Source organism: Panthera tigris, chromosome X (genome assembly GCF_018350195.1).
Source record: "Panthera tigris isolate Pti1 chromosome X, P.tigris_Pti1_mat1.1, whole genome shotgun sequence".
NCBI classification, from domain to species: Eukaryota; Metazoa; Chordata; class Mammalia; order Carnivora; family Felidae; genus Panthera; species Panthera tigris.
In genome coordinates, this window is record NC_056677.1 from 42,019,225 (window position 1) to 42,047,148 (window position 27,924).

Genomic DNA, 27,924 nt, shown 5'->3' on the forward strand with positions numbered 1-27,924 from the left:
AAGTTGGGGTCCTTTTTCCATATAGTCTCTTTTATTCATCTATACCATTTCATTTATTTAGCCTTACATGTATATATTCACTCATTTGTTCCCTCATTGATTTCTTTGCTTCCTTTTGTCCTTCTTTCTTTCCACATTTACTGCCAGGCACTACTTTAGGGGCTGGGGATAAGGCAGTGGGGAAAAAAACCTAGTGAGGCCAACATTCTAGTGGAGGAGACAGCTCTAAAACAAGGAATCAAATACAAACAAAAGATACAGATCATGGTTAAGTGCTGTGATATGCTGAGGGGGAATGACATTCAGATGGAAACTTCATGGAAAGCCACCTGGAGGAGGTGACAGTTGTGCAGAACCTAAAGAGAGAGGAGTCAACCAATAAATATTTGGGGGGAGGGCACTGCAGGTGGAGGGAACAGCCAGTGTGAGGGCACTCTAGTTGGAGGGAACATCCAGTGCAAGGGCCCTGAGGTGCTTGGTGTGAGGGTGAGTGTGGTGAATGAGCAGGAGTTATTTATTATTAATTTACTTATTTAGTAATTAAAAAAAACCCAAAACATTAAATCAGCATTATATTAGATCAAGAGACTACTCAGTGGTCAGACTTACTCTCCATGCCCACAACTCACACACCAGGATCCTGATGGGCAGGACCCCCTCTCAATTTTTAAATTTGGTTCTGCCCAGTTCTCAGTGCAAACCAAGTCCTGGCCGATGGCAATGAAAGAGGCAAAGACTTAGTAATCAGATAGATCTGCTCTAGAACCCAGGCAAGATGCCCCACCTCTGAGCCTCAGTTTCTTCATCTATACAATGGAGGTTTACAGTATGTAACCGATTCCCAACTGAGATCGCACTGAGTCACCCTTCCTCCTCTAGGAATTACTCACCAGAAAGAAAAAAGGAGCAAGTCAAAACTGTCCCTGGTGTTTAAAGCTGTTTCCAAGGGAGTGATTAGTACCTCTTGCTCACCAGAGCCTTAGAAGAGGTGCCTACTCCTTCCCATTTCTAACATCTGGTGGATTCAAGATCTCAAGTATCCTACCTTTTAGAGGACAAGGAGGGGAGTGGGGAGAAAGATAACAGTGAGGAGGAATCCAGAGAGGAAAGGCCTCATCCATCTGCAAGACTAGTGGAAGAATTTCTGAACCATCCAAGGTGCAGGCAGGGGCTTAGGGGAGGGAATGAAGGAGAGCCAGGGTGAAGGGGGAGGTGTGGGAGGTGGGAGTTGGTTTTGCTCCTTAAGAATTCGCCTGCAGCCTCAGAAGCTGAAGAAGGAGGGAATCTCAGGTTCTTTTTAATGCTTTCATTGTTCTTCACCTTTCACTCCCCTCCCCACCGCAGGTCGTCCAGGTCCCAGGAGCAAGCTAAGTCTAGGAAGGGCTTGTCAGTATCACTTACCTGCCTCCCCACCCCCTGCTAGGAAACCCTAGAAATCCAGTGTTCTGGGACCCCCTCAGCAGGCTTTGTCCTGGGGAAGAAACTTCCATCACACAACCTCTGAATCCCCAGGAGCGCTGCCTGGAGCAGGCACAGACTTGGCTTAAAAGTATCCACTGTGGACAAGTTGCTTGACCTTTCTGGACCTCAGTTTCCTCAGTCTTTCCATGGAGACTAAAAATGCTTACTTCCCAGGGTTGTGGAGAGAATTAAAGTAGATGGCGTCTGCAGAGTGCCTGGCTCCTTGAGTCATCTATAAACATTAGATGCTGCTGCTGCTACTGTTCTTGTTCTTACCGGTTGTCACTGATCCTGAGTCACCGCTGATTATAAAATGCCCCATTATTTTATGTATCACTAAGAAAGACAAAAAACTGCGGATTGAATTATGACACCAGTGCTTGAGAGATGCAGCCCGATTTCAGAGATGTTAAAAATGACATGCTCCTGGAACACTGGCTGGGGATGTTCCTTAACCTGCGTTCTGGTTCCACATGGATGTTTGCTTGTGAGAACTCATGATACTGGTCACCCATGGTCTGTGCACTCATGTATGTGTAGTACAATCAAATATGAGGTTTACATTAAAAACAGATCAAACCTGTACAGCTTGGAATGGAAAAGACCTTATACTGGCCCCAGCACTAGGTAAGGCAATATACACAGTTGGCACTAAATTAATGCTGAATGAACAGACAAGTGGCTGGGAGTGGGACACAGTAATAACAAGGTGGCATCTTACTTTTGATATCTGAACAGATGCTAGTCGAGAAAGATTCTTTTCCACATGAGCTAGAGATGCCCCCACCCCAAGGTCACTCATCTGAGGTTTTACAGATGAAGAAACTGCCTAAGGTCACACAATGATGGAGCTAGTATTTGAACCAGATAGCTAGGCTCCAGGATCCACTACACTATATACAATGTTTGGGGAGGACCGAGGTATAAAAAATTAATAGAGGGAAACATTTCTAAAATGGACTCAGGATGCTAGAAGGGGAGGCTGGTAGAAGAAGCTTACCACTCAATATCAATTACAAGAAAGGTTGTCAATTACACACACCCCCCCCCCCCAAGAGAAGTATGTCAAAAGGCAAGAATGATCAATTACAGGCCCCTTGCAGGGAGAGATGTACATTGTATCTCCTACAAGAAACAGACTAGTCCTGCAACTCAGCCAATGACAACCCATCATCACTAGGAACTCTTACTTTTATCCAATAGACTTTGGTTCCAAACAACCCCTCCCAAATTCCTCCTTCTCCAGAATGTAACGTTCCTCTCCTTTGTTTATTGAACTGGCATATGGTTTTGCCACACCTTGCTAGTCTTGCATTGCAATTCTCAGCTATTCCTGAATAAATGCAGCTGTTGCTTGTTAAATAACTGGCGGTTTTTAACCTTAACAAAGGAATGTTTCCCAATACCCACGGACCCCCTACATGACCCCCCCCCAGGCTCGGTCATGCTTTAAATCATCCTTGTGGGTTGGACAGGCGTCCTGGACTCCTGGGATGAGAAAGTTCTACCCGTCCAGGGAGACCGGGGGACATGCGAAGACCAGCATGTGTTCTAGAAGGAATAATGAATGCAAGAAGATGCGTGGTGGGATGTGCGCTGTTGACTGTTCCACTCGTGGTAAGCAGGGGCTGACATGCAACGTCAGACTGACCAGCCGTTTCTCCAACCAGCTCGTAGCTAGACTTAGCAGGCCATTTGCTTAACTGTATGACTGTTTGGTTGACTACATAACTCATGGACCAACAGGGAGAGGGGCAGTTTGAGGAACTGACAGTGCAATTTCCTGATGCTGTGGGGTACTCAATGTCTAACTAAATTACACCGGCCTGGGGCTGTCTGGGGCTGGTTGGTGGTCAGATAGTGTAAAGGATGGGCAGCCTCCTGAAGGACTGCCAGGCTGCCTGCCTGGGTGGCAGGACGTTGTGAATGGCCTGACTATTGCTAGGAGTCACATCTGGCCTGAGGGAGTGTCTGGATGTTATACTCTCTGATGAGGCGTAAGAGGGAATTTCATGCTGCCTGATGGAGAGATCTGTGACTGCCTGATAGGTAGCTGTATCTGGTGACTGTCCACCCTGGCCAAATCACGGCATGCTTGACAGACCCTGTAGTCAGATGCTGAGAATGGCTGCCTGGCTGATTGACAATATGATGAAGGGCAGTGAATGAGTCACAGGCCAACCGACCAATTGAAAGATCAGTGTAGCTGCTGGATTCAATGGCTGTGCCAGGCTGGAATCAAAGCCGCCTTGAGGCGGCCCCCTGGGTCAGAGGAGACTGATTGAATGACTGACCAATGTTGGGCATACCTTGCCTGAGAAGGGACAGGCTGCTGAGCCACTGTCAGGTGGCGTGGAGGCTTTAGTTGCTGTGACTGCTTTGAGGGAATAACTGCCTGATCATGGTGTGAATGAGGAGTAACCCGAGGGAATTAGAGAGTGACCAACTAGCATTGGATGCGTGACTGCCTGAGAGGGCGACAGAAGATGCTGACAGTGACAGACTGTCCTGAAGTAATAATCACGGCCTGCCTGAGGGCATGGCTGGTGGCTCTGAGATAGTTTTCCCAGGGGGATTCAGAGCTGCCCCTAGAGCAAGAGTAAATGGAGAGAGCGGCTGCTGGACTGTATGAAAGAGAGAGAGAGGGAATGACAGGTTGTATGACAGGGTAGTTGTTAGCGCCGTGCGTCTGCCTGGAGGCAGGAATGGATGCTGCTGCTGTTGACTGACTGGCAGACAGCGTGAAGGGGGGGTGGTGGTGGCGGAGTCTAAACAGTTCTCTGCGGTGATGGGCCCATTGTCTGATTCGAGTCTGGGGACTGTCCGTGGCGACAGTCCATCTTGGGAGTCACGGCCTGCTTTGGGTTAAAATGTGGTGACGACTGACTGACGGTGGTAATTGGGGGTCTGACAGGACAGAGAATCCCCCGTACGGCGGGCTGACAACGTGATTGGCTGACGACGTAATAGGCCTGCGTACGGGCAGGGCCTCCGGCGAACTCAGTTGCCGCCGCCGCCGCCACCGCCCAGACGCACTCTGGGAAAGCTCTGGCGAGCACCCGCCTCCGGGACGGAGCGGGGTGGCGGGGAGGGGTCCGGTCACGGCTCGCCGGTTGGTCCGCGCGGGCGCTGCTCGCGGCGCCGCGCGGCCAATAGGCTGCGTGTTCTCGGCCACGCCCGCGCGAGCTCTCTTCTCGCGAGGCCGGTTAGGCCCGAATGTCGTTAGCCGTGGGGAAAGATGGCGGAAAATTTAAAAGGTGAAGCAGTGGCGGCAGCGGCGCGGGCCTGCTGGCCGGGCCGGGTGGGCTGGAGGGGTGGCGTCGCGGGCTCGGGGCCCCGGCGTCCGAGGCCACGGAGCCGGGAGCCGGAAGCCTGGCGCGGAAAGGATGGGGCTCAGGGAGCCCGGGCCTGGCGCGCGGGGCTGGGCGGGGCTGAGGGGAGGGGGCGCGTGCCTCGGAACGCGGCGGGCGCGGGGCTAAGTGGGGACGCGGGAGGGGGGCGCGCGCCTCTGATCGCGACCAGTCGGCGCGCGCACGCGCGGGGGCTTGTCGGGGAGGCCGCGCCCGCGCGCGGGAAAATCGGCCGCCGGTGACCGTTACCCGGTTGGTGTCCACGCGAGACGCCGGAAGGGGAGGGAAGGGAAGGGGACGGACCTCCTTTTCAGAGTGAGGGGACAGGGGACTCTTCAGGGAGAGGGTATCTTTTTTCAGCGTGATGGGGGAAGGGTTTGCTGTAGCGAAGACTCCCCCAGGAAGAGGGGAAGGGGGCTTCTCTAATAGAAGAGCTGGACTCCCTCGTGTGCAGGGAAAGAGGGGTGACTTTTCCAGTATGTTGGGGAGGGTGGGCTCCTCTGGGTGAGGAGAGCTGCGGGGAGGGTGGGGTCCACAGTGTGAGGGGGACGTCTGAGGGGTAGGAATCCACCTGTGGTCAGTGCGGAGCCAGCTGCTGGAGATGTTACTTGGGACCGCTTCAGTGGGGTTTCAAATGCAAGTTAAGGGGGTTGAAAGGGAGAGTCATCATAGGGAGGAGAGGAAAGCGTGGGCACAGGCTTGAGTCTCCACTAGGCCTGCCTAAGTGGGGGGGGGGATGTGCACACGAAATAATTTTGCAAAGCTCTTGTACATTTTCAGGGTGACGTCTATAGTATTTCGTTATGACTTCAAATGTTTGGTTTTCGTAATGGGAGGTAGAGAATAATAATAGGATGAGGACTGACTGCATTTAGAATAAATGTTCCTGTGAAACGATTTGATAAAATGGCTTCTAAAGCACATTGTGCCTTGAATCAGAAGCCCTTTTTTTTTTTTTTTTTAATCCATGTCTTGAAAATTTCTGGCAACCCCAGAAACATTCCAGTTATATTTGAAAGAATTGTCAATTACCTGTACTGTTCTGCTGGTTCCTGAATTCAGAGCATACTCCTTTGGGTGAGCTTTACCCTTCAGAGAAATGTAGATGAGACAGACCATCAAAATGCCGTGGGAAAAAATGTACCTTGTAGGTTTAAGGCACCCAGACTAATCATTCAAGGAAGCTTCCTGAAATCTAATACCACTCCGCAATCTCTTATTCATAATCCTGAAATCTAAAAAGCCCTGAAAACTTAAGTTTGGTGTCAAAACTGGATTGTAAAGTGGGACTGTCTTGCCTCTTTATTTCTCCTACTTAATGTGAAAATTCTGATTATTGCTGCAGAACTATTAATATGTTTGTGGATTGATGTCCCTGACCATACAGAGGGTGTTAGGTAATGTATGGGGTATACCTAAAACTACATTTGTAAAAATCCAAGAAATCTGAATTCCTAAACACCTCTAGCCCCAGGAGTTTCAGATAAGGGATCCCCGACCAGTCTTTCCAGTTAAGCTTTTGTTTGGTGCCTAGAGGTTGTAATCCCATCCCCACCCATTCCCTTGGGGCAATGCACCCTACTGAGGTGGGGGATTGTTCTCTTTATTTTGCTAAGTGGGGAGAGGGATGATTAGGTCCTGAACCCAAGGCAGGTTTGCTGGCAGTTTTAGGAACAGTACGGAAGCTCTGGGAATAGATTGCTTTAGGACAATCCCTGCAGCAGGTCTGCTTTGAGGTCTGCTGTACTAGGGGTAGCTCTGGAATGAGCACTGGGGTTTGAAGGAAGTGGCACAATTTCGTGGTAGAAGGGTCTTAGCATTGGTAAAGCCTGTGGATGAAGTCTCACTCAGAAGTTCCAAAGAGGATTTGAGGTCCCCTTTGATCCCTGGCTTCACCAGGATGCCCAGTAAGTTCTTTCTGGCTTCCTTGTTTTAGGCTGCAGTGTGTGTTGCAAGTCTTCTTGGAATCAGCTACAGGACCTGTGTCGCCTGGCCAAGCTCTCCTGCCCTGCCCTCGGCATCTCCAAGAGGAATCTCTATGACTTTGAAGTCGAGTACCTGTGTGATTACAAAAAGATCCGCGTGAGTCTGGGGTGACCATGGCCAGGGCAGGGGTGTGTCAAGGAAGCTGGCTTACTGCCCCCTTGCTCCCCACTGCCTGCATCTGTTTCCAAAGGGAGTTTTCTCCTCTGATTTTAAAAAATTAGGATTAGTAGGCCATCTTAGATCATCCTTGTTTTACAGGTGAGGAAACTAAGTGGCTTCCTCAGGGAGGCAGGAGCCAGAATGAATCCCCAAATAAATAAGTCTCTCTTGCCACCTCCACAGGAATACAGACCAAAGATTGAGATGCTGAGTCCAGGACTAGAGATGATGATAGCTAGCGGTTATTGAGCACTTTGAGTGGGCTGGGCACTTCCTCTCAGAAACTGCTTTAATCCTCCCAACAACAATGCAAAATGGGAACTATTACCAGCGCCAGAGGAGGTAATGGCAGGATAAAGAGTGGAGCCAGCATGCTTGGGTTCAGGTTTTGGCCCTGTAACCCCGGGATACTTACACAGATTCTCTGTGGTTCATTTTCCTCATCTGTAAAGTGGAGATGATGACTATCCGTGTCTAGCTCCTATAGAGTTATGAGGATTAAACTGGTTAGAACAGTACCTACTACATACTGGATACCGTAAAAATGTTTAGCTTTTTTTCTTATTTATAGATGAGGAAACTGAGGCCCAGCACAGTTAAATAACTTGCCTAAGGCCACACAGCCAGGGAGCAGCAGATTGAGGGTCTGACTGTAGAATCTGTGTAGTTAAACTGTATCGTATAGCTGCCTCTCTGCAAGAAAAGATCCCTCTGGCTGCTGAGTGGGGAGTGGACTGTAGGGGCCAGGGTAGACCTGGGGGGGGGCAGTGAGGAGGATACTACCGCAATCCAGGCAAGGGTTGACACTGGTGGCAGTGACGATGGTTTGAAGTGGTCGGATTCTGGATGTAGTGTGAAGGTGAGCTGACAGGGTTTGCTGAGGGTGGATGTGGGTGTGAGAAGAAGTCAGTCATGACTCCCAAGAGTTGGGGCCTGAACAGCTAGAGGGAGGGAGCTGATGAGAGGGAAGAAAGGGGAGGAAGCAGGTTAAATTAAAACTTGAAATTTGGGCAATAATAAGGCGGAGAATGGGATTTGAACCTAGGGATCCTCAGTCTAGAGCCCATGTTTTTTTCTTTATATGGTGGGGTGGGGTGTAGAGGAGAGAGAGAGACAGAGACCAAGACAGAGAATCTCAAGCAGGCGCCATGCTCCTGGCAGAGCCTGACAGAGGGCTCAATCCCTTGACCCTGGGATCATGACCTGAGCCGAAATCAAGAGTCAGCTGCTCAACTGAGCCACCCAGGCACCCCTAGAGCCCATGCTTTTTAACCACTGCATGGAGTCATTCCAGAAGAGATGAGGGGATGGTTTGGGTGCTCTCCACTGGCTTTGGGATGTCAGTCCCAGGAGTGCTGGTCCAAGGGTTTTGCCACTTATGGTGCCCCCCTCCATCCCCTGGTCCCCCAACAGGAACAAGAGTATTACCTGGTAAAATGGCGTGGATACCCAGACTCAGAGAGCACCTGGGAGCCACGGCAGAATCTCAAGTGTGTGCGCATTCTCAAGCAGTTCCACAAGGACTTAGAAAGGGAGCTGCTCCGGCGGCACCAACGGTCAAAGCCACCTCGGCACCTGGACCCAAGCTTGGCCAACTACCTGGTACAGAAGGCCAAGCAGAGGCGGGCGCTCCGGCGCTGGGAGCAGGAGCTCAATGCCAAACGCAGCCACCTGGGACGCATCACGGTGGAGAACGAGGTGGACCTGGACGGCCCCCCGCGGGCTTTCGTATACATCAACGAGTACCGTGTGGGTGAGGGCATCACCCTCAACCAGGTGGCAGTGGGCTGTGAGTGCCAGGACTGTCTGTGGGCACCCGCTGGAGGCTGCTGCCCTGGGGCATCACTGCACAAGTTTGCCTATAATGACCAGGGTCAGGTGCGGCTGCGCGCCGGGCTGCCCATCTACGAGTGCAACTCCCGCTGCCGCTGCGGCTATGACTGCCCCAACCGCGTGGTACAGAAAGGCATCCGCTATGACCTCTGCATCTTCCGCACGGATGATGGGCGTGGCTGGGGTGTCCGCACGCTGGAGAAGATCCGCAAGAACAGCTTCGTCATGGAGTACGTGGGAGAGGTAGGGAGACGGGACCCGGTGTGGTGTGCGCGCGTGTGTAGCTCTTCCCACCATGTGCTCACATTGTGTGTGCCCAGCTCGCCTCACTGTGTGCCTGTGACTTCCCTGCTTTTCCTGTCCAGGGAAAGGTGGGGGTGTTTAACCTGAGTGTGATAGGGACACCCTGGCAGGGGCACGTATTTCAAGCTGGTAGTTGAAAGCACATTGAAGTACTTCTGGACTGGGTTTAACCTCCTAAGGGTACCTAGCAACGAGGAAAGTGGGAACTGAAATCCAGGCAGCGTTCCTTTTAACAGGCATTGTGGTCTGCACAAGGTTGCGTCACCCAAAAAGGCACTATTTCTCATTTCACAAGGGTCCAGCTTACCGCCAAGCAGTGTCTAACCAGGAGGAGCACCTTTGACTAATCTGCCCAAAGGAACACGATCACTCTGGAGTAGGATGTACACATGCCTTATGTTGGCTGCCTCTTTCTCCAGACTTGCGGGACACTGGGGAAAGCCTGTGTATACAGTTGACCCTGGAACAACACAGGGGAGGCGGGGCGAGGGGGAGGTTAGGGGCTCCCAGCACATGCAGTCAAATTTGCATGTGACTTTTACTCCCCAGAAACTTCACTACTAATAGCCAGCCTATTGTTGACCTCACCTATAACATAAACAGTTGACTAATACATATTTTATAAGTTACGTGTATTATATACTGTATTCTTACAACAGAAGAAGTAACCTTTACGGTACTACACTGTATTTGTCAGAATCTGCATGTAAGTGGACCCACAGGGTTCAAATCTGTGTTATTCAAGGGTCAGCTGTATTAGGCAGGCTAACCGATATACCAAACAACCCTCAGATCTTAGTGGCTTTACACACTAGAAGTCTGTTTGCTCCTATAACAGTCAGTCCATCATGGGTATTTGGGTAGTATCTTTCTATACAGTGGTGAGGCCACCTAGGCTCCTTCCCTCTTGTGTATTTGCTGTGCCTTCAAGCCTTGGAGCCACCCCTGATCCTCACTCAGCATTGCTGGCAAGTGGGCTGAGAGGGTGGAAGGAGAGGTTGCTAATGGTCCAGGCTTGGACACGGTACCCATCACTTCTGCCCACACCCACTGCCTGGAACTGAGTCACTGGCTTCAACCTCGGTGCAAGGGAGGCTGGGAACTGTGATTTAGCTATGTGCCCAGGTGGAAAACAAAAGGAGTTCGAGTAACCAGCAAGGGTCTATAACAGCAGGTGTCATGTTCTAAGGTGAAATGTGGTGGGCATTTGGGGGTGGAGCCGTTCTTTTTATGTAGGACCATCTCCTGCATTGGGGAACATTTAACATCCCTGGGTTTTGACCATTTAAATCCATGTGTGTGCTGTCATGGTGACAACCCAAATATCTTCCTGTTTACACAGGTCTCTTAGGGGTGTGATATGGTTGGGAAGGGACACACACCTAAGGGTGTCCACACTATAGTAATGACACTGGTGGAGGGGAGAGGCTTCCAGTGATGAACTATAGAGTCATAGCCCCAGGGGGCAGAGATGACCTAGAGGCAGAGCAGTCTACACTGCAGAGAGGACCCTGATAGTCTAGACAGGAAGTCCACATCCAGATAATCCTGATGGTCTGGTGAAAGAAATGTCCACACATCAAAGGACCTAACAGTCTTGGGGGAGGAGGAGGTGGCCACACCCTAAAGGGTTCCTGACAGTCTGGGGTGGGGGTCCTGACAATTTGCAGGAAGAGAGGTCTATGTCCCAGAGTGACCAGGAGGAAGAGAGCAAGCTCTCCACACTCCCGAGAACCCTGGTGGTCCGACGTAGGAAGTGTCCACACCCATACTGTCCTGACAATCAGGAAAAAGAAGTGTCCTCACCCCAGAGGGATCAGGACAGTCTAAAGGAGGTCAGGTTTATACGTAAGAGAACTCTGGCAGCCTGGAAGAAATGTCCACATCCTCAGTGTCCTTACACTCTGGAGGAGGTGTCCAGACCTCGGAGGGATGCTACAGTGTAGAGTAGATGTTAACAGCCTAGAGGGATGTCACCAGTCTGAAGAAATATGTGTGTACACTCCAGAGCCCCTGACAGTCTGGAGGAGGACGTATCCAGCCCCCACAGGAACCTGACAGTTCAGAGAAGGGAGTGTCTCCAGCCTCGCTGTACTGACAATCTTGAGGAAAAGTTCTTTATAACAGAGGATCCTGACAAGTGAAGAAGAGGGAGAGTCCACAGTCCCCAGGCACCCCAGAGTCCCCTGGTCAGGATGCTGTTCTGGCTGCTCTTCGTGTCTACTGTTCTATGCTATAAACATTGGGGCTTCCGGGGCTTCTCACCTCAGTCCCCACTCTTCCCACTCCACACACTCTCCTCAAGCTATTACTTGACCTCCTTCCTGCCACATTCTGTGACTTCCAGGCCCCCTTCTGACACTCTCAGAGCTGTGGGGCTTCCTGATGGCACTATAGGCCCTCAAACACTGCCAGAGCCAAACTCCTCTTCGTGCGTCCCCTGTAAGGAGGCAGCACAGCCAAATGGTTGGGGGGTGGGTGGAGCCCTGGAGCCCGACTGCCTGAGGTTGGAGCCTAGCTTCACCACTCAGCAGCAGTCACTTACCCTCTTTGTGTCTGTTTCCCAGTTTGTAGAATGGGGGTGATAGTAGCAGCCACATCATTCACTTGTTATAAGATTGAAATGAGTTATGATGTGTGCAGCGCTTGGAGGAAGCCCTCTAACAGTAAGCCTTCAATATGTGTTAGCCATTACAGTCCAAAATCCAGAAAATCCCAAATGCTCAGAAACCCCAAAGTTTTTTGTAACCCATCTGGCTATAAAACCCAACCAGACCTGATAGGGGCCTATTTGTTGTTTATTTATCCCACTTGGGGTGAATATTCGTGAATTTCATCGTAGAACTATTAACTTACTCCGTTCCATGGTGCTGTCCCAGACCCTACCTGATGTCCTGTAATGGAGGGCATGCACCCCATACCTGTTCACCACACTATCCTTCTATGCTCTGGACATAACATTCACTCACCCGTCTCTGCACCAACAGCCCTTCCACATATGTGAGCTGCCCTTCCTTGCCTTCGCACCCTTCCACATTCTGTCCGAACATCCCCACCCTCACCCAGAAGAGAACAACAGCCCGTTTTATCCATTCTGAAACCTGAATTCTCTTCATATTTTAACGACGCTGAAATGAAGATGAGTCTCACTTAATTAGTTTAATTAAATGATGGCGCATCATTTAATTAGCTGTTTTTCCTTTCTTGGGAAAGGGCACATAAAATAAGGGAGCATGTTAGATTCGGACAAAATCACTACTCAGCCATTCCTAACATTGCTCCGTGTCCTAGCTAAAGCAAAAAGAGAAACCTCTTTCACGACCCCGATTGCATTGGATGTTTACAGTAATAGCTCCTGCCAGTTGGGATTATTGTCGTTGTCACCCCCATTCTACAGATGAGAACTGAGTCCCAGAGAGGTATAGTAACGTGCTCAGAGTCATCAGGCTAATAGGTAAAAAAGAAGGTCCAAGTGTCTAAAGTTGGTGTGCTGCCAGACCTGGTGAAGGGTTGTGGGGTTTTTTTTGTTGTTGTTGTTTGTTTGTTTTGGCTGAGGAAACAGGCAGAAGGAGAGAACATTCAGGATCCCATATCCAGATGGGGGCAGAGCAGTGACCAGACTCTAAGTCTTCTGGTTACTGTTCACCGTCAACACCTTTTCCAGGCTGCTAGCTTATAGCCCATCTGTCTTCCCCAGTCATTCTGGAGAGCTGCTAGGGAGCAGGGACATGGCCTGCTCTGTTTCCGAATTTTCAGGGCACACCCGCCCTTACAGAGTGGGATTGGAAAGAAAGAAGACCAAGAAGGAGCCGTTTGTGCCCTGGAGGGCTCACCCTGTGACTCACTCTTGGTGAGACTCGGGGAGCAGGTAGAGGCAGAACAGGCGGGAAGATGGAGACCAGGGAGGATGTGGAATGGAAATAGCTGGCTCGGACACCACCCAGCATGCTGTGAGCCAGCAGAGGCTGCCCTTCAGTCCCAGGGCTTCAGAGAGCTTCGGGGAGGCAGCAGCTTCCTCACGGCGACTGGGGATCAGGAGGTTCAAGAATACTGCAGAGAAGTCACGTCTGTTGTGCTGACTCAACAAGGAAAGAGTATGTGTTCTCAGGAGGTGAAGGGAGACTGACCCTGATGAACTCCTCCTCAGAACACTTCTGTGGCTCCTACTGCATCCCTCAGGAGAGAGTCCCCGCTCTTCAACCTGGTGTCAAAGCCCTTTTCTGACCTGTAGCTTGCTTTAGATGGTGTATTGCTTTTTTACTGCCCTGGGAATCCTAAGCACCGTGTTTTCCGATCAGCATCATGCACTGCAGATATCCAAATCCATTTCTCTTTTACTAGACTGTGACCCCTGAGGGCCAGGACCAAGCCTGGTTCCTTTGTCTCCCCTGACCCAACTGTGACTCCCAACAGGGGCCCAGCCTGGTCCCTGTCTCTCTCCCTGCAGACACTGGCCCCTGAGCACTGGGACCAGGCACAGGATAGGCCTCATAAAAAAATGCACCGAATGAATGAGTGAACAAACCAGCACAAATTGGGAGTGTCAGGGAGGCAGGTTCCTCAGAATGGAGCTTGAGTGCAGGGCAGTGAGCACTGTGGCCCGAGGGGTAGACCCTGGTCTTCTCAAGGTGTTGATTAGGAATTGGATCAGAGCAGAGACTGGAGGTGCTGGTGTAAGAGGCAGGGAGGAGACCAGACACCAGTGCAGCCATCCTGGCTGGCAAAAGTGGAGGGTGGTGAGGACTGGAAGTAGGAAGGGCATGGTCATGGCTGGCATGAGGGCGAGCAAGGAAGGAAGCCAGGGCAGCTTTGGGTTTGTGTCGAGTGGCAGGGGTGGTGGTGGCTAGTGGGTCTCTGATGAAGGGAGGGGGGAAGAAAGGGTGTGGGGGGAAGAGAGTGTTGGAGTTGCTTTTAGGACCTCTGCAGGACTGAGGATAGGTTACTGGGCTAGAGAGCAGAGTAAAAATAAAGGGTACTCATGGTGTTTCTGCTTTGTGCTGTGCGGGCACTTGTCTCTGAGGGGTTCGCAGAGGTAGCTGGAAGCCCAGGGGTGGAGAATGAGATCTGCCCCAGTCTGGAGGCAACCTAGGCTGAGGAGCAGGCAGTCTTGGGGTCCACAAGACCCTCAGCCAGAGTCGGGCATGGTTGGCTGTGCCTGGGAATTACCAGAAGGCAAGGCTGTGGTTGGCTGGGGGTGGAGGAGGGAACACGAGGGGTGGAGAGGCGGGGGCTTTCCAGGACATCCAGGGACCCATCTGGGGAAGAGGAAATGCCCACTGCTGTCTTAGATCCTGGCTGCTGGCACTGTGCAGCATCAGGGCTGAAGGAGGGTCTCTTTCCCGTGTTCTTGCCTCCTTTCTTACACCTTCTGCCTCTGAGATTCTGGCCTCTGCTTCTTTCTTGCTATCTTATCTTAGACTCTCAACAGGGGTCTTGATCTTCTCTCTGGACCAGGGTCTTTAGTATTAAGATTCTGTCTAAGTCTCTGCCTTGAGCTCTCTTGTCTGAGTCTCCTTTCCATTCATTCCATCTCCCTTTCCCACTGGTCCAGGCCACTTTTTCCTTTCCGTGTCCTCCACCCCTCCTTGTTCACAGCCCAGCGCTGGTGCCTTCTCTTGTGCTGGGTCTCACAGCACCTCAGGCTCTCTTCTCTTGCAGCCTCTTTCTCTCCCACTCGCCCACCCCTCTCTGTGAGCCCTGGGTCCTTCTCTTGCCTTTTATCTGCTTAGCGTGTCTCACTATGGGTCTCTTTGTCTCACTCCTGGACCTTGTGGCCAGCCTCTGTCCACCATTGAGAGACACCATGCCATCCAGAGGCCTGAGGAGGGATGGGTGGTGGGCAGCTGAGGCCCAGCGCCCTTCTTAAGGGGGGCTCACAGACCCTCTGCATCACAGCGCCCCCCCCCCCCCCGCCATGTATCCATACCTGCTACCCCTGCTGAGCCAGCCACAGCTCTGCTCACTTGTTCTCCTGGCCCAGGGGGGGCCAGGCTGGGGGTCAGGAGCTGTGCTGGTTTTCCTGAGCCTTCTTGGCCATTCTCCCCTCCCCCACGGCCCTCTCCCCAGATCATTACCTCAGAGGAGGCGGAGCGGCGGGGCCAGATCTACGACCGCCAGGGCGCCACCTACCTCTTCGACCTGGACTACGTGGAGGATGTGTACACCGTGGATGCAGCCTATTATGGCAACATCTCCCACTTTGTCAACCACAGTGTGGGTACCCCACAGGCGGGCGGGGGTCGGGAGGAGCAGGCTGGGGCCCCTCCTCACCCTCCCGCTGTTCTTTTTCGCCTAGTGTGACCCCAACCTCCAGGTGTACAACGTCTTCATAGACAACCTTGATGAGCGACTGCCCCGCATCGCTTTCTTTGCCACAAGAACCATCCGGGCAGGCGAGGAGCTCACCTTTGATTACAACATGCAAGGTGGGGGTGGCAAGGGACTGGGGGCAGGGGCATACAATGACATGGGACACAAGGACCCCTCCCCAAGGAGCTTTAAGATGCTCTTCCTGACTCCCAGCCTCCCATCTGGATTCCTGGACCTCTGCCTACCTTTCGGGGGTCCCCTCATTTCCAATCCCTGGACCCCAACCCTGAGACACTCATACAGACTTTTCCTAAAGACTCCTGGGGAGGATGTTTGGCTCGAGAGTTCAGATATTCCTCCTGACTCATCTGAATTTCCCCAGTCACCCAACCCTCCTCACTCCTAACCCCCTTGGCCTTGCTCATTCCAAGCATCTGGACACTCTTGGGGTCTCCAACCAGTCCCCTTCTTGACAAGCTAGCCACCTCGGAGACACTCAAGGGGTGGGGGGAGATCTTTGACAGGAGAGTTCAGATGTCCCTCTGGACGTCTAGGTGACCATTCCTGACTTCTGTCTGACATGGCCCTCCCCCATGACAGCCCCCTGCCTCCCTCCAAAACCCCTACCTCCAGCCATCTTACTAACACCTGAACACCCCATCCACCACGAGTGCTGAGCCCAGACCAGCAACCCCACAACCCCCACCTGACCCAAATCCCAGATGTGCTCCCAGCACCCAAGATTCCTGGGTCTTATGGTGAAAAGGGCAGCGGGACACTTCACCTTGGCCTTCTAACAAGTCCCCTCCCCCCTGCCTTCCCTGGCTGTGACTCCACAGTGGACCCCGTGGACATGGAGAGCACCCGCATGGACTCCAACTTTGGCCTGGCCGGGCTCCCCGGCTCCCCCAAGAAGCGGGTCCGTATTGAATGCAAGTGTGGGACTGAATCCTGCCGCAAATACCTCTTCTAGCCCTTTGAAGTCTGAGACCAGACTGACAGTGGGGGCCTAAAGCCGCCTGCCCCACCTACCCACCGCTGCCCTCCTGTTGAGGAATGACTGCCTGGGCCTCCTGCCTGCCTCTACCTGCCCCCACCTGCCCCGTGCTTGGGCCTGTGGGCTTGTGGTGAGGACTGACTGACTCTAGGAGCCCCTTTTCCCTGTCCCAGCCCCATCTGTGGGTTGCACTTACAAACCCCCACCCACCTTCAGAAGTAATTTCAGAACACCAGGACTTTTTGCAGCTGAGAATCATGGCCTATACAGGAAGTCCAAGGGATGAGCCCCAGCCCAGCCCCAGAATAGAACTGTTTTTGCACCTGCTTCTGCCTGGAACTTGGGTCTGTTGCAGGCTCTCTCCCTACTGCCCCAAGGGTGTGGGGAAGCAGTCCCAGGGCAGGCGGACATCAGAGCCTGGAGTTCCCAGCCCAAATGTTTCCCCTACCACAGAAACTTTGTACTAGTGAAAGAAAGGGGATCTCCAGGGCTGGGGCTGCGGCTGGTTTCTGCTTATGCTCCTGTACCGGGTCGTGTCGTGCCCAAGAGTCCTAGGGTCTTTTTCAGGGTTGCACAGCTGAGAAATGGACGTTCTTATGCCACTGGAAGAGAAGTGGGTGCTCACAGCCCACTGACCAGTGAGAGGAAGGCAGTCCAGATTTTGCCAGTGCTTAAGGTGGGCTGGGTCTGAACTCGCCTTGGGAGTGCATATAGAAAGGCACCCGGGGCTCTTGAGAGTGTGGAGGGTAATGGGAGCCCTGACCTGGGGTGTGATGACTGCTGGGACTACTTAGAGCTGGAACCAAGACCTAGCTAGGCTGTAGATAGCACTTAGGACAAAAATGTGCATTGATGGGGTGTTGATGAGGTGCCAGGCACTGGGCAGAGCACCTGCTCCACGTGGATTGTCTCAGGGAAGCCTTGGAAATTATGGAGGTGGACCCCAGGAAAGGGTGCATGTGGCAGAAGGCAAAGTGCAGGCCAAGAATGGGGGTGGGGCGGGCATGGTTTATCCATGAGGGTACGATGAGGTGAGAGGGAAGCCTCTGCCAGCCCCAGCCCTCTGCACTCCCTTTCGGTCCGCTGGCCTCAAAAGTGACCTGCCCGCAAACGTACAGAAGGCAAAGGCTCTGATGGCTGCCTTGCCCCCTTGCTTCCCCCATGAGGTCTTCTCTAGGAAGCCTTCCCTGACCACCTGTGCTCAGAGTGCCCCTACGTGAGACTGTGTGCCCTGCCACCAGATGCCAGGTCTGTGTGTCTGTGTGTCTGTCTGTGTCCGTGCTTCCTGCCCCCCAGACTGACCTTCAGGCATGGACTGAATCTGATTCTCCTGTTGTATATCCCTTGGCCCTACCCAGCCTGGGGTGGGCATCAATAAATCGTTGACTGAACAAAGCAAGGTGTGGGGATTGAAGGCCTTGTGTAGGTGGGGGTGGGGGGGGCACAAGAGGCTGGGTGCTGGGGTGCCTGGGAACATTTTCCTCAGACTGCAGCCATTTGGTACAATGCTCCCTACAGGGTACCATTTGCACCATCACCCATGTAACGTGTGACCTAAAATAAGCTTGCCTTTTAATTTTTCAAATATACTGTAAAAGTGAAGTAAATCCACTGTTGTTTAAATGGACTATTATCATTTACCATAAAAAAAAATCACTAAGAGAAAGACGGTGGAAATACAGAAATAGGATATAATTTGAGCTGGACTCTCCCTTGCTCTTACAGGCTTTGAACCCAGAGCCTACCTACTGCATTCAAAGAGAAAAGTCTACGCATGCTGGGGGAAACTTTCTGCAAATACTTATTGAGTGCCTGTAGGTGCCAGGGTAGAAAACCGAGAACAGAGATGACATTCCTGTTAAACTTGTTTCCATCACCCCTCAGTCGGGAATGTGAGCCAGTGCCCTTTGGTTTGTTCAGAGACCTCACATGCTGTGACACAGATACCTATTTTGAAGACTGTGCACACAGGTGACAGAATCCTAAATGGGTCCAAGACCTCACAGGGCACCTAGGACACACGCCTCCAAACAGCTCATAGACCTTATGCCCAGATATTGACCCTAGACCTCTGAGACCTCACACCCTGGATTATCTATCTCCAAGCAGCTCAGAGAGCTCACATCTAGACACCCCAGGCAACTCAGGCTGCACTGAAACTGTGGGACACTGACTCCCACAGAGCTCCAGGACCTCGAATGCCACCTTGCACACTAGGATTCAGACTCCATACACGTCAGAGAACAACTTTCTGGGATAGAGATGCACAAACATTTCCCAGACCTCACAACTTGGGATACTGCTGTCCAAGCCACTCGGAAACTTCACACCCTGATCAATTCCCAAACTGTTTTGTTGGAGACCTCACATCCTGGGGCAGTGCTCCCAAAGTGGAGATGTGACACCCTGGACATAGATGGCCCAAACACAGACCTCATGCTCAGAGCACAGATCCCTAAATGATTCTGAAACCTTGGACACAGGCCCCCCCCCCCAAATTGCTCAGGGACACCCCGGAAAAGAGAGCACTAATCCCAGAGACCTCTACCTAGAACAGAGCACCACAAATAACTCAGAGGCTCAAGCCTTAGACACAGACCCCCAGGAGCACAGAGGTCTCACAGCCCAGAAACAGATCCTTGTTAATTTCAATCCTGGGATGCCTGGGTGGCTAAGTTGGTTAAGCATTTGACTTCGGCTTAGGTCATGATCTCATGGTTTGTGAGTTCAAGCCCCCTGTCCGGGCTCTGTGCTGACAGCTCAGTACCTGGAGGCTGCTTCATATTCTGTGTCGTCTTCTCTCTTTCTGCCCCTCCCCTGCTCATGCTCTCTCTCTCTCTCTCAAAAATAAACATTAAAAAAAAAAAGAATTCCAGCCCTGGGAAACATCTATATACATACAGCTCAGTGACCCCACACCTTCTGACACCCCTAGACGGTTCACTCAGGACATCCTAGGAAAAGACTACCAAACCCCAGAGACCTCACACTTTGTAACCCACATTCCCCAAGAGCTCAAAGACCTGAAAATCTGATTACAGACCTCCACAAAGCTTCACAATTAGGGATAAAGAAAGACCCACCAATTTCTCAAAAGAACTTCCAAACTGGGATAAGGATGGACAGACAGTTCAGAGACCTTACACCCTCTTCTCAGACTACCAGACCACTTAGGCCTACTCTGAACACAAGAGAGCCCCGAAATCATACACACTGAAACATAGGCCCTAAACCAGCTCAGAGATCTCACACCTTTGATACAGATTCCTGTTCACAGATGTCCTGTCATGTACTGGACGCAGATTTCCCCAAAATAGCTCAGAGCCTTCATACACAGAGACCGATCCCCAAACCACTCAGAGGCCTTCCATTGTGGTTCCCAGAAAAGCTCAGAGACTGAAAATGTGGATACAAATCCTCTACATAGCTCAGAGACTTCACACCGTGTAATACAGACCCCCAACGGCTCTGAGATCACATATCCTGGACACAGACACCAAATGGCTTAGAAACCTATCCTAGGGTTACATCTCTGAGCAGCTCAGAATCTTCACACTCTCAACAGACCTCCAAATGATTCAGAAATATACCCTGAACTCAGACCCCTAAACCATTTATGGAACTCCCACTTTGTACTCCTATCCAGAAAGATTTCAGATACCTGACGCTCAATGGACACATCACCAAAGAGCCAAGAAACCTCACATTCTATTCAAAGTCTGCCACAGAGGAGACTGGGACACAGACCCACAACAGCTTAGGGATGTCACAATGTGGACACAGGCTCTCAACCCAGTGAACTTCTAACCCAGAAGGCAGACACAAAAAGAGCTCAGAGACAGCACATCCTGGCAATGTATGCCCACACAGCTTGACACCTCCCATAATGGGACAGAAACCCTCAAAGAGTTCATTAACCTCACAATCTGGAAAGCAGACCCACAAACAGGCCAGAGACCTCACCTATCAGACATACAATGCCAAAACGCTCAGAGTTAACAAATGTTACACTCTAGGACACGAATGCACCCCCACACCCAGCTCAGAAGCATAACATCCTGGACAAAGACCCTCCCCACGAAAAAAAAAAAAAAAAACACCCAAGAGATGTCATTAGTAACAGAACCCCAAACCACTCAAGAGACCTCAAACCCTGGAAACAGACCCCTGGTAAGTCAGAGACCTCATACCCTGGGACTGAGACTCCCAACAGGAGCTACCTCACCCCTGGGAACAGGGAACTCAACACCCAGGAATGCAGAGATCAGAGATCTCACACTCTGGGGCACAGAGGGTAAAGCACCTCTGAGGCCCAAGAAAGTATAAAGACAGTAGAAAGACCTCAAACTTGACACAGACCCTGAAACTGCTCTAAAAAAATCATAACCCGGGGACAAACCCACATCATAGAGAACTAATCCCCTGGGACATGGGCTCAGGAGGGGGGAGAAACACGCTGAGCCAAGACACTCAAACACACCCGAGTCCTCATATGAGGGTCACAGACCCCAAACAGCTCAGCCACCTCAACCTGAAAGGAGGGACTTCTAAGTAGCTCAGAGACACCATACTCTGCACAGACCATCAGAGTTGAGAGATTTCACACACCGAATAAAGACCTCCAAACAGCGCAGAAAACTAACTGGCACCCCTCTCCCTCCAGTTGAAAGCTCAGAGACCGTGACCCTGGAACAAATGCTTAATGAGTCAGATGTATCACACTCTGGGACTGAGATGTCCCAAAAGGAGGAGACTTTACACCTGAAAATATCCCCCAAACATGTCAAACTCTCAAGCAGAAAGAGCTCAGAGACCACATACGCTAGAACACAGGCCAGACATCTCAGAGATCATACAGTGTAGGCATAGTCACCCAAACGTCTCGGTGAACTCACCCCTGGAATGCAGACCAGAAAGAGCTCAGAACCCTTGGATCTAGGATTCAGAAATCCTTCCAAGACTTAGGGTATAGACACCAAAATAGAATTCAGAGAATATGCTAGATACAGAGCATCAAAGCATTCAGAGACCTCCAATTGTGGGACACATACATGTAGACAGATCAAGGACCTCATACCCTGGATGTACACACAAAACAGCTCAGAAAATTTAAATTCTAGGAAATACACACCTCAAAAGAACAGACCTCACATCCTGTGACATACAGGAAGATCAAAACCACACAAGTGGAGATAGATACCCCTGACTATTTCAGGGCCATGTCCAGGGACCCACATAGACCTCAATCTATGTGACATACGCACATAAAAATATCAGATACCTCACATGCCAGGATATACACCCACAAACAGTTTGGAGCACTTGTATCCTGAGAAATAAACCAAAGAATTGATCAGGGACCTCACATATTGGGACCTACACCCACATAGAGACCAGAGACTCAAATCCTGGGACATAAACCCAAAACACCTCAGAGACCTTACATGCTGGGACAAAGAAAAGTCAAAACTTACGATCTGGGACACAGAGCCCCAAACAGATCAGAGACCACACACTGTTGACACACATACCAAGAACAGACCCTCACATCCTGAGACATACAACCATAAAGGGATCAGACAACTCTTTTTTTTAATGTTTATTTTATTTTTGAGAGAGAGAGAGACAGAGCATGAGCAGGGGAGGAGTAGAGAGAGAGGGAGACACAGAATCGGAAGTAGGCTCCAGCCTCCGAGCTGTCACCATAGGGCCTGACACGAGGCTCAAACTCACGAACCACGAGATCATGACCTGAGCCAAAGTTGGATGCTTAACTGACTGAGCCACCCAGGCGCCCTGGGATCAGACAACTCTTATCTTGATGTACACCCACAAACAAATCTGACATTTTGTGACACGGACCCTCAGGGTCTTCACACCCTTGGACAGATACCCACAGATAGGTAATAAACCTTGGAAGTTGGACATACACACAGAACTAGACGAAAGACTGCTCATCCTGTGACATAAATCCAAAAAGTGGTCAGAGAAATCATGTCTTAGGACATATACTCAGTCATAACAGAGACTTCAGATCCTAAGACGTGCCTGCAAAACATCAGAGAGCATACACAGTGGGATGTACACCCACAAACAGACCAAATACTACCCGCTGGGGCATGCATGGAAAAAGAGCAGAGAGGTGTACATTCTAGGAAATACACTAAGATATCCTGGGAAATGCATCCACAAAAAGACTAGAGACCTCAAATGTTTGACAGTACACCTAAAGAGATCAGAGATACCACATCCCAGGACATAGAGTGATAAAATGTTCACGGACCTCATATGGTGGGAAATCGGCACAAAAACAGATTAGAAACCTCACATCCTAGGACACACACCCTCAAATAGTTCACAGACATAAAGTCCTGCAAAATTCACTCACAGACCATTCACAAACCTTATATCCTGCAACAGAAGCAACAAATCAGAGACCTCACATCCAGGACTATACCTACCAAGAGAATACAGGTAACAGATCCTGAGACACACACTCAGAAACATATCAGTGGGGGCATGCCTGGGTGGCTCAGTCAGTTAAGTGTCCAACTTCAGCTCAGGTCATGATCTTGCGGTTTGTAGGTTTGAGCCCCGTATCGGGGGCTCTGTGCTGACAGCTCAGAGCTTGGAGCCTGCTTCGGATTCTGTGTTTCCCTCTCTCTCTCTCTGCCCCTGCCCCGCTTATGCTCTCTCTCTCTCACTCTCTCGAAGATAAATAAATAAATAAATAAACATTAAAAGAAAGAAACATATCAGTGACCTGAAATCCTGGGAAGATAGCCATAAGCAGATCAGAGACCTCCCACCAGCAAAATACACACATAAAGTGGAGAGAGACACACATTCTGAAACACACACCCACAAACAGCTCAGAAAAATCACACATTGGGAAATACACCCATGAACACCTTGGAGACTTCACATCCTTGGACATATACCAACAGAGCAGATACCTCAAAACCTACCAATCACACCTGGAAGCAGATCAGTCCTCACACATCAGGGAATACATCCAAAAACATCAAAGGGCTCATGTCCTGGGATGTCCACGGACAAAAGATTCTAGAGAGACTTCACAGCCTGAACACGCACCCACACATGGGTCAGAGACCTCCAATCCAGTAACATACATGGACAAACAGCTCAGAAAGCCCACGTGCTGGAGCATACAAAACAAAAAGGCAGACCAGAGACCTCAAACCCACGATCAAGTCAGACACTCCATGTGCTGAAAAATACACCCAGAAAATACCCCAGAGGGTAGACGTGACATCTTGGGGCAAGACCCACAAAGAGATCAGAGGGTTCACTGTTTTAGCTTCAAACCTCTTTCTCTCTCCCTCTGACCTCTGCTCCTGCCATATCATTGCTTTCTGTGACTCTACTTCCATCGTCACATGGCCCCCTGTCTCAGTGTACATTGTCGCTTAGTTTTCTGTGACCCCAAAGGTCCTACTTCCCTCATGTAAAGACTCTTGTGATTAGAATCAGTCCTCCTGGGTAACCCAGGATAACTGCTCCATCTCACAGTGCTTACTTAATACATATCTGCAAAGTCCCTTTCTCCAGGTAAAACAACATATTTATAAGTTCCAGGAATGGAACTTATATTTGGTCAGCCATCATTTGATCAAACAGAACATACATGCACAAACAAAGAGAAACCTCACATCCTCGGACATAATGTACTTGAAGACTTCATACCCGGAGTTACATACTTCCAAAGAGATCAGAGACCTTCCACCCTGGGACATGCATGCAGAAGATGAGAGAGCCACATTCTGAGACATTTACTAGCTAATGCTCCAAAAGGGCTCTAAATCCCTCACACTCTGGGAATTAAACCTACAAAGATATAAGAGAACCCACTCTTTGGGACATACACACCCAGAGAGAACAGGAACCTGATACTGTGGGATATACACCAACACAAAGATCAGGGACTCCACATTCTAGGACCTCCAAACAGACCAGACCTCTGACTCTGAGACAAATACACAAAAAGAACAGAAAAGTGGCCCACATTCTCTGACATTCACTCACACACACACACACACACACACACACACCAGGGACCTCACAAACTGGGACACAGAAACACATGCATATCAGACCTCATGCCCTTTACCAACACACCCAAGGAGATTACACTCTCGCATATGTGACATACACGCACAATCAGATCAAAGACCTGATCCCAGAAATACAACCAAAACCACACCAGACACCTTCAATCCTGCGGGATGAACCAACAAACAGGTTGCAGACCTCACATGCTGATAAATGCATCCAGATAAATTTGGACACCTGAAATCTTGGAGCATACTGTCTCAAGGATATCAGGGAGCTCAGATCCTGGGATACATGCCCACAAACAGATCCTCCCATAAAGAGGTGAAAGTCCTCCCATGCATAGAAATACACCCAGAAACATCATTTCAGGGAGCTGGCAATGGGGGACCAGCAACAGTCCTGGCAATGTACTGGCAATGTACCCAGCAACAGATCAGAGGCCTCACATCTGAAACATACACCCAGGATGAGCTCAGAAATCTCACACCTTGGATATGTAGACCTTAACATAAGAATTTCACTTCATGGTATATATACCAACAAACAAATCAGAAATGCTTGCAAATACCCCCATAAAACATCATCTGATGACCTGGAACATAACCCCCACAAACAGCTCAGAGACCTAACACTCTGGGATGTGCATTCACAAAACATCACAGATCTCACATCCTAGGACATGCATTGAGAAACAGATCAAAGAACTCACCTGGAAAAACACAGCTAAAACATTAAACAAGTCAGAGACCTCATACCCTTGTTCATTCACCAGTGAAAAGATCAACCACTTCACGCTATCAGACAAATACCTACAAAAAGATGAGGGAATTTCTGTCATGGGCTACACACTCTGTTTAATTCCTGCTTCAGTCACCAGCAAACATACAAGAGGCTTCCCACCACGAGACAGAGACAAACAGATCAGGAAGTCTCACATCCTGGGACATAAACCCAGAAACAGATCAGGCATTTTGAGCAAAAAGACCAAGAGGTCAGAATCCTTACACCATGAACACACATATCTCAACAATTCAGAGAATTCACATACTGGGAACTGTATGCAAAATCAGATTCTCCCCTCCTAGGACATACACCCCAAAACAGCTGGACCCATAAATTCTGGGACACACACCATTACAGAGATCAGAGACCTCACACCCTGGTTCATAAGTGCACACATGGATCAGAGACTCCCTGCCATCAGACACACACTCATAAACAGAGGTGTTCACATCCTGGGATGTGCACTGACAGCCAGATAGAGACCTCATAACCTGGGACACTATAGTTGTTTCTCTCTCAGCCTGGTTTTGTTGTTGTTGTTGTTTTGGTTTGGCTTTTTTTGTTCTTACTGTTTTTAAGAAAAGGTGCCACAGGGCACCTGGCTGGTTTAGTTGGTAGAGCATGCAACTCTTGATCTTGGGGTCATAAGTTTGAACCCCATGTTGGGCTGGAGCCTACTAAAGAAAAAAAAAGAAAAGAAAAGAAGGCCACATTTACCCCATTTCTTTTTTTGTAAGTTTATTTATTTTTTGAGAGAGAGAGACACAGTGCCAGCTGAGGAGGGGCAGAGAGAGAGGGAGAGAGAATCCCAAGCAGGCTCCTCACCATCAGCGGAGAGCTGGATGCGGGGCTTGATCCCAGGAACGGTGAGATCACAACCTGAGCCTAGATCGAGTCAAACGCTTAACTGACCAAGCCACCCAGGTGCCCCTCCCCCTGCTGTTTCTTGAAGGTGCAGGCCTTAATCTCGTCAGGGCTCTGGACTTGCTGCTATAACAAATCACCAAATCTTATTGTTGTAAAACAACACAAATTTATTATCTTCCATTTCTGCAGCTCAGAAGACTGACAAGGGGTCTTACAGGGTAAAAGCCAAGGTGTCAGTAGAGCTGACTTCCTTCTGGAGTTCTAGGGGAGAATCCAGTTCTTACAGGACGCTTGCCTTCCTGAGCTCGTGGCTCTTTCCTCCACCTTCAAAGTCAGCAGTATTTCATCTTTAAATCTCTCTCTCTCTCTGTATCCATCTATCTCCACCTTTATTTCTCTTTGATCTCCGCTTATGTCATCATATCACTTTTTCTTTTCTTTTTTTATATTTTAATGTTTATTTATTTATTTGAGAGAGAGAGAGAGCGCGCGAGAGCAAGCGCAAGCCAGGGAGGGGCAGAGAGAAAGGGAGAGAGAAATCCCAAGCAGGCTCCACGCTTTCAGCTTGAACCCATGAACTACAAGATCATGACCTGAGCCAAAACCAAGAGTCAGATGCTCAACAGACTGAACCATCCAGGCACCCCTCATCATGCCACTTTTTCTTTTTTTGTTTATTTTTTAATGTTTATTTATTTATTTATTTTTTTTTTTAATTTTTATTTTTCTTAACGTTTTATTTATTTTTCAGACAGGGAAAGACAGAGCATGAACAGGGGAGGGTCAGAGAGAGGGAGACACAGAATCTGAAACAGGCTCCAGGCTCTGAGCTGTCAGCACAGAGCCTGATGCGGGGCTCGAACTCACAGACCGTGAGATCATGACCTGAGCCGAAGTCAGCCGCTGAACCGACTGAGCCACCCAGGCGCCCCAATGTTTATTTATTTTTGAGAGAGACAGAGTGTGAGCAGAGGAGGGGCAGAGAGAGAAGGAGACACAGAATCCGAAGCAGGCTCCAGGCTCTGAGCTGTCAGCACAGAGCCCGACGCAGGGCTCGAACTCACGGACCGCGAGATCATGACCTGAGCCGAAGTCAGACACTTAACTGACTGAGCTACCTAGGCACCCCTCATGTCACTTTTTCTGACTCTGCTTCTCTTCCCACATTGTGTTCTCAGACTCTTGCCTTCATGTGTCCCTCATATAAGGACACATGTGATTACACTGGGCATACCCAGATAATCTAGAATAATTTCCCCATCTCAGGATGCTTAACTTAATCATATCAGCAAAGTCCCCTTTAACTTAATCATATCAGCAAAGTCCCCTTTTCCATGTAGATTAACATAATTAGAGGTTCCAGGGATTAGGAAGTGGACATCTTTGGGGTATTGCTTTTCAGTCACCAGAGACATGTATGCACAAACAGCTCACAGACCTTGCATCTGGAGCCATACACTTCCACATAAGGGAGATGCTTTCCTCCCTCTAACACACACCCGAAAAGAACAGACACACACACATTTGGGGACGAATACAAAAAAAAAAATGCTCAGAGTCCTTAAGCACTTGGAATGAAACTCACAAACATAAGAGAACCTGCCACCCAGGTCACACACACACAAACTGCAAAGAGAAACAGATTCTTAGACATAAACCCACAAACAGGTCATACTTCACAAATTTGGACGTGTAACAGCAAACTGAATAGGCCTCACACCCTTGATAAACCCGCACAGAGACTAGACACTCACATACTGTGATATACACTCACAAACAGATCAGAAGACCTCATGTGAG

General features: G+C 50.0%; 1 protein-coding gene across 2 annotated transcripts; it reads left to right on the forward strand.

Moving 5' to 3' along the window:
• The first annotated feature begins 29 nt into the window (after positions 1 to 29).
• Positions 30 to 17,972, forward strand: SUV39H1 (SUV39H1 histone lysine methyltransferase). Of its 2 annotated transcripts, none has more exons than XM_042974258.1 (6): positions 30 to 3,078; positions 6,748 to 6,893; positions 8,370 to 9,032; positions 15,159 to 15,305; positions 15,388 to 15,517; positions 16,241 to 17,972. In XM_042974258.1, the coding sequence occupies exons 1-6, from the start codon at positions 2,883 to 2,885 to the stop codon at positions 16,372 to 16,374; spliced, it is 1,416 nt and encodes a 471-aa protein (XP_042830192.1). In that variant the 5' UTR covers positions 30 to 2,882; the 3' UTR covers positions 16,375 to 17,972. The 2 variants fall into 2 exon arrangements, with proteins under 2 accessions (XP_042830192.1, XP_042830193.1); XM_042974259.1 differs by lacking the exon at positions 30 to 3,078 and adding an exon at positions 4,597 to 4,718 and having other exon boundaries at positions 16,241 to 17,971.
• The last annotated feature ends 9,952 nt before the right edge of the window (positions 17,973 to 27,924 follow it).

Bases quoted from the DNA above. Each gene is read 5' to 3' on its own strand.
- SUV39H1 (XM_042974258.1), top strand. From the start codon at position 2,883: ATGACCCCCCCCCAGGCTCGGTCATGCTTTAAATCATCCTTGTGGGTT. The intron at 3,079-6,747 runs GTAAGCAGGGGC...TCCTTGTTTTAG, and splicing joins TGTTGACTGTTCCACTCGTG to GCTGCAGTGTGTGTTGCAAG. The intron at 6,894-8,369 runs GTGAGTCTGGGG...GTCCCCCAACAG, and splicing joins GTGATTACAAAAAGATCCGC to GAACAAGAGTATTACCTGGT.